General features: G+C 39.6%; 1 protein-coding gene across 1 annotated transcript; it reads right to left on the bottom strand.

The window, feature by feature from the left end:
* Window positions 1–3,777: 3,777 nt before the first annotated feature.
* On the bottom strand, window positions 3,778–6,931 carry LOC121796348 (probable lactoylglutathione lyase, chloroplastic). The gene is made up of 9 exons (XM_042195198.1): window positions 6,746–6,931; window positions 5,832–6,039; window positions 5,610–5,734; window positions 5,392–5,456; window positions 4,891–5,103; window positions 4,725–4,772; window positions 4,484–4,591; window positions 4,247–4,387; window positions 3,778–4,144 (listed from the first exon to the last, which is right to left on the bottom strand). Exons 1-9 carry the CDS (start codon window positions 6,882–6,884, stop codon window positions 4,103–4,105), a joined length of 1,089 nt encoding a protein of 362 aa, XP_042051132.1. The 5' UTR covers window positions 6,885–6,931; the 3' UTR covers window positions 3,778–4,102.
* Between the last annotated feature and the right edge of the window lie 530 nt (window positions 6,932–7,461).

Below are 7,461 nucleotides of genomic sequence, written 5' to 3'. Positions count from 1 at the left end.
TTTGTTTCGAAGTATAACACTTTAGGAAATTTTTTTTATTTATTTTTAAACTATGGTTTATAGCTCTCAACCAAATTAAATTAAATTAAATTAAATTAAATTAAATTAAATTAAATTAAATTAAATTAAATTAAATTAAATTAAATTAAATTAAATTAAATTAAATTAAATTAAATTAAATTAAATTAAATTAAATTAAATTAAATAATAATAATAATAATAATAATAATAATAATAATAATAATAATAATAATAATAATAATAATAATAATAATAATAATAATAATAATAATAATAATAATAATAATAATAATAATAATAATAATAATAATAATAATAATAATAATAATAATAATAATAATAATAATAATAATAATAATAATGGTGGGAAGAAGCGAATTAGGAAAACTGAAATTTTAAATATTTTTGAGGTGGAAATGGGAAGAAGCAGAAGTTATTTGCTAAAAAAGACATGCATGCTTTTACTATGAACATACAAGAAGCATATCTGGTTTGGGTAATTATTCTTTTAGAGCCTCCACAATGGCGGCCGTCCCGGCATGCCGGATGTCATCCATTAGGCAAGGGAGGGACGGATACGGACGTCCGTTACGGACACTGGAGTTCCGCGGCGTTCTGGGGACGTCCGCCATTGCATTAACACGACGGACGACCGCGCGGACGTTCCGATTTTTTATTTTAAATTTTTTTAAAAAAACTCTATATATACGGCTTGTTGAACTTCATTTCATTCACACCACTTGTTTTAACGAGTTTCTCTCTCTACATACTTTTCTTTTAAAGATAAATGGAGTACCATGATAGTGATTCCCCCGCCACGAGCGAGTCACAAGCGCCGATTTTTCCCGTTAGTGGAAGTACACCGATGTACGGGACGATGTCCGGAATGGCGGGGATGATGCCTCAACCCCAAATGGTGGGGATGATGCCCCAAATGCCCGGGGTGAGTGCCTGAATGACCCAAATGCCGGGGATGATGCCCCCAAATACCCGGGATGATGATGCTCGGGATGATGCAGGGCTCGCCTGTCGCTGCGGAGGAGTAGGCAGGGGGTCCCCCAATCACCTGGGGACAATGTCTATCGCCCCTACATGGATTTATTGTCAGCGGACAACCCCCCGAGTACTCCTCTGGATACTCAGTTCACTGGCATTGATACTTTCTCTCTTGAGGAGTTTGGGCTATCTCCGATCCGGGATTCTCCCACTAAGATGCCAACTGGGGCAGGGAAGAGGGGGGGCAAGGGAGAGGGCAGGGCAGGGGACGAGGCACTACCTCGCCTGCGGCGGTGTACGATGGTAGGGCGGGGGCCGCTGAGATGGGGGAGGGATCCAGCGGGAGAAAGAGGACCGTTTGGAGCATAGAGGAGTGCGTCGCGCTGGCGAAGGCGGTGATCAGTGTAGTGGAGAATCCATACGTTGGGGCTAACCAGCATATCGACAGGATGTGGTGGCGCATTAGCCAAAACTACCTCCAATTCAAACCGCCAGGTGGGAAGCCTCACAACTGAAAGCAATGCCGGAAACAGTGGGAGCGGCTGAGGAGGCAGCTCAGCCGATTTGCCAGCATTTACACAAACAACCTCCGCACGGCAACCAGCGGCATGTCTGCCGAGGATGTGAAGCTTCTGTCTCACCAGCAGTACATCGACACTGACTTGGGCTTCGAGGAATTCAAATATTGGGAGGTCTATCTTGTGGTGCAGACTTCGGCCAAGTTTAGTTCGGGTGTTGAAGCTGGCTGGCCGAAGCGGAAGAAGATCAGCCCCTCCGAGAAGTACAGTAGCAGTGCTGGTTCCCACGAACTCCACCCGCCGAGGCAGAGTTCCCGACACCTCAACCGTCGGCCCGCCGCCGTCGCCCGGTTGGGCAAAAGTCCGCGGCGCGGATAGGGGAAGTGCCAGCTGGTCCACCGAGGTCCAATCGGCAGCTCCTTCCCAACACGATCCCGAACTGATTCTTAAACCACCCAAACGTTCAGTTCTCTCTCACCATTTTCCAAATCCTAATAAGCAATTTATACATAGCTCCCTTAATAGCTTGCTTTTCATGATCGACGTGGACTCCATGTCTAAAGTATTCATATGCAACCCAATCACTCATGAGTACATCGAGATCGATATGGGTCGTAAATGTGAATCAAAAGATTATGTATTTAGGTTTGGAATGAGCAAAAGTGGTCAGTACAAAATTGTTAGGCTTTTTGCCCATAAGAATTATCCCCTTACATATCAAGTATACATTCTAGGAAGGGGGCAGTGGAAAAGCATTACAATTGAGAGCCAATTGGAATTGTGGTATCAAATGGATCGTGTGCCTTGTTATCTGAATGGGAATCTTCATTGGCTTATACGTAGTTTTGCGGATAGAAGTAACCCTCCTAGGGTTTATTGCCTCGATCTTAAAACCGAGCTATTTAACTATTTTTCTTGTCCTCCTAGTATTCAACATTGTCAAAGAAGTTTCTGTTATGTGCTATCTGTTTTGGGCGGACGCTTGTGCTTCACCAATGATGACTTTGATGATAAGGTTGAAATATGGTGCATGAAGGAATATGGAGATGATAAATCATTGACTAAGGATTATGTTATCAACAGAAAACCATGTATGCTCAAACTTCCTGATATTTTATACTCCCTCCGTCCCGGATAATTCGTCTCACTTTGACCGGGCACGGGTTTTAAGAAATGTAATGAAAAGTGAGTTGAAAAAGTTAGTGGAACGTGGGTCCTACTTTCATATATTAGTTATATAATAAAATGTGAGTAGAAATGAGTTAGTAGAATATGAGGTCCACTACCAAAAATGGTAAAAAGAAATTATGTGGGACAGACCGAAATAGAAAAATTGGATAAATTATCTTGGACGGAGGGAGTATAACGCTTTCAAACTTAATATACGTTATGATATACATGATGTTATTTTGGATGATGAAGCTATAGACGGTTTTATAGAAAGCATAAATCTCTACCATGATACGCTTTATCTCGTTAAAGCATTCGAAGATGGGGAGATCTTACTCGCCATGCATGAATCTGCTCGACTATTTTACTACTCGAACACAACTAAAGCTATTCAAGTGATCAAGAATGAGAGGAATCACGATAGTTCCAACTTAGTTATTCATAGTCCGAATTTAGTTTCGCTCAAATCCTTGGTAATGGAGAATATGAGGGTTGAATATGTTGCTTATTAAGAATTTTATTTTATATTTATTTCTATAGAATTTTATTTCATATACTCGTGAGTTTATATTGTTACTTGTGTTGCTTTGTTGTGTTGCTTTGTGCCTTTCTAATGATCTATTTTGGCCATATTCGAGAATTGTAAGAGATGATAGTCTATGGCTTGTTTGATTGTTATGTGTATATTAATGTTGGGATAACAATGATTATGCATGGAAATGGAACCATTAATATACCCCAAATTTGAAACAGAATATTGGGAATTCACTAATTTTTATTAAAAGTAGTTCAGATTTTACATATCAAGAAATTATTTTACTTTTCATTTCTACAATTCTTTTTCAAAAAAACATCTGTTCACGCATGGGTGGACGGGACACTTGCAACGCATCCCCACCCCCCATCTCGTCCCCGTGATGGAACCGTGGGAAGGCGTTGTGAATGCTCTTAGCCCAAAAACATGTATACGAGGAATTTAAACTTTTGGCCACATTGAAACTTTCTTGTTCCTACAAAACTCACAAATCCCACACATGCTTTACAATAGATCATCACCACTTCAAGAAGCCTCTAATCCTTAAAATAAGGGAAGCTCATTCAAGGTAAATGAACTATACACCAGTCTAAATTTACTAGAAAGAACAAAAAATTGTGAGTGTGTGACTGAATCACCTAAATATATGGCCAATTATTCAGCAATTTGCTAACAATATATTCTAATGATGGACAGAGAAATGAACTAGAATGCATCAAATATGGGTTTTTTTAATTTATTTGATACTATACTATAGCCCGAGAAGCTGCTTAATCTACAAAACTGAACCTAATAATGTTTTACCATAACACATCATTTTGAGCCAAAGAACTTGGAAAGTAAAGTTTGGTGTACGAGTAGCTCACTCCAGCTCCTTGAGGAAATCAATGTTATCAACGAAAACCTGCAAAGATTCACAGGATCGTTATAACTACTTAAGTCGGTTGAAATACTTGCACATAATTCATCTAAAAGATAGATAAACTCTACGTGCTAAGGACAATACCGTCTTCCAGCCATCAGGATCCAGGCATGCAGTAATCTTTGTGTTGATACCAGGCAAAGGGCCGGGTTCTCTGGTAACTTTACCTCCGCATAGCTTAACTGCTTCAGCAGTATTGTAAACATCATCTGTCCCTATTGCTATCTGCAAGATAGATATAATCACTCAGATGTTACAATGTTGCCTTTTTTACTTATATTAAGTTATAGCAGAAGATCAAGAATCAGAGGAAGAAAGAACCTGGGCATAAGCATTGCCTTTGTCATATTCAGTGACACCATAATTGTATGTCAACTCCATCACAGCATTTTTATCTTCAGAACCATACCCCAGCATCGCAATTGTATACTGAAAAGACGACAAACTCTACTGAGTACATTTCATTGTCTAAGAGCAGGTTTTTAAGATGGAAACTGATGTGACATGATTCAGTATTGTAGTATATACCACCAGCTAGATCTAACCAGAAACACAATTTTACCTTGTATTCAGGGTTGTCCTTCTTGCGAAGAAGCTCCATGCCATAAGCCTATACAATAGTGGCCCGAAATTAAATTTTTTGCAGAGATGTCCACCAAAATGAAACACTGGCATCTCAATCAAGAATTCATGAATTTGCATTGCAAGAAAAGACATAACATCCAAACCTTCTCATAAAATTCAATAGCACGATCAAGATCTCCTACTCTAAGCATAACTTGACATAATGGCTCGGGTGTGGGACCTCTCTCCAAAAGTTCAAACTTGTAGCCATCGGGATCTTCTATAAATGCTATCACTGTATTGCCACCTTTGACGGGCCCAGGTTCTCGTGATACTTTACCCCCTTTGGCTTTTATCAAATCTACAGTTTTTGATACCTGCACACCAAATGCTAGTAAATAGGAATTCTTGATAACTATGAAAAGAAGAGACACGGTGAAATTTAGAATATCTATGAGAATTCTCAAGAGAACAAAACCGTCATCGACATTGAATCTGCTTTGGACAAAAAGAAGTTAACTTCTATGACAGTTTTGATAGTTTAAAAGATAAAATAAATGGAAACAGATACATGGTTCTACTTTCATCAAGAATGAGGTGCTAAAAATATAGATTAATTCCAAATTAATATGCAGCATGGTTAGATAAATTGTGTGAAAGCTTACATCCTCCACTGCAATCCCAAAATGGCCAAAACCACTGCCAATATCATATTTGTCAACCCCATAGTCTGAAAACATCAACGGATAAAATATTAGCAGACAATGCGAACAATATATAACAGCATCAGTCTGTATGGATCCTAAGTTCAAAGATTTTATATCCAGACAAGTAGTTCTGATGTCAGTAGAAGACTAATTCAGAAATACTGGCAATTTCTTACTGTAAGTGAGTTCAATCACAAAGTGAGAATCTTCAGGCCCATATCCGAGAAATGCATTGGTGTATCTTTCTTCTGGTATATCTCGCTTTCGCAGCAGTTTCATCCCAAGACACTCTGTGTAAAATCTGTGGCCAACATGTAAATATACAAAAAAAATCTCTCGTTACGGAACCAGAAAGCCAAGAAGAACACCCTATTAAATGCGACATAAAACAAATATACTTTATGGTCCTGTCCATGTCCCCCACACGGTAAACAACATGGAGCATTCTTCTCTTGTCCTGTTTAACCCACTCCAATACATTTCCATGTGTTGTAGCTGTGCTGCTAGCTTGAGTAGCATTTCCTGCAACGGTTACTGATCTGCTACGTACATCTTCTTTGAACAGCTTAGATGTTCTAAGCCCAAAAGGTTGCAGCTGCGGAATTACTGGACAAATATACAGATCGTGAGTTGAGTACTTTTTTTCCAGCCACCAACACAGCAGAATTAAACCAAGATAGATATCATGCTTAAAATTTTCTCTTTCAAATAATATCATTCACTCAGTTCGAGTTCGCATAACCACCCCCTCCGCATTTACTCCAAACAACTGAAAATCTACAAACTCTATCCGGATAGCATACTGGTATTATGTGCAACAAACAAAGTTGAATGTAATTCTAATAAATCTAGATGAAGTAACCCTAGAATTCATGGCATGGATAACGGAATTTCATTGATTATGACAAACAAGACCACTAAAAGCAAAACTTCTGCCAATTTAGCAACCAAAAAAAAGGAAAAAGCATGACTTCAAATTGTTCCCTCACTACACTAGCTACCTAACTACTACTATAAACTAGCTCATTCTTTTTTCTCTCCTAAACACGACAATAATCGTTTCTACACATAACCCGACCAATATTGTTTCCTTATCAACAGCAATCACATTCCTATCCGAAACTAGTCCTTCAAATTCAGCAATCACACCAAACAAAACACACTATCTTCACTGTACACATTATCATCACTATCGAGTCCAACACATAGTTATTCATATAAATTCGGAGCACATATGAGTCTCGTAATTACGCGATAATCGGTGATAAAAAGAAATCGTAAAAATTAGGGGTGGAGAATTGAGGAAACATACCACTGGATAGGTGCAAGGATGAGAGCCTGCGGCATAAATTGGGGGCGGATCGAGGAAGCGCGAAGCGAGAAGTAGCAGAGAATTTCAAAGAGGTGAGGGAGGGTTTAATTGATGATGCCATGGGAACTATCCTCGCCATGTTTTGTGTATCTAGCTCAGAGAGAGTTAGAGAAAGAGTAATGATGATCTTTTATTTTAAAGTATTGTTATTATTTTATTACTAGTATAGTTCATTTTGCAAAAAGAAAAGGATAAAAGTTATTATTTTCTCTTTAGGCTATCCACAATGGCGTCTAGCGCACCGCCTAGCCGAGCGCCGGCGCTAGGCGAACCATTGCAGCTTCCGAAAACCGCCGAGCGGTTTTTCGGAATTAAAAATCGCCTAGCGCTAGGCGGTCGACGGGCGCTGGGCGATCCGCTCGGCGCCATTGCAGCGTCGGGATCGCCCAGCGCATCGCTCAGAGGTTTTTTTTTTTTTTTTTTAAATTTTCGAGACAGTATATATACGCGATTTGCACTTCATTTTCACGTCGACTGCATTGCTGATATAATGTACGTCTGTATTATCATGCACAACATGATTGTCGAAGATGAAGGTGTACAACTGACGGATTGGGCCAACGACGATAATGAAGCCGGTCCAAGCCACGGCGTGGCCGTCCCCAACGCACGGAGTGGGGTACCTCACGATGAAGCCGGCCTCCTCCAAGCACATG

This window comes from Salvia splendens, chromosome 3, assembly GCF_004379255.2.
Source record: "Salvia splendens isolate huo1 chromosome 3, SspV2, whole genome shotgun sequence".
Lineage (NCBI taxonomy): Eukaryota > Viridiplantae > Streptophyta > Magnoliopsida > Lamiales > Lamiaceae > Salvia > Salvia splendens.
The sequence above is the reverse complement of the archived record's forward strand: the minus strand, read 5'-3'. Positions and strand labels throughout refer to the sequence as shown.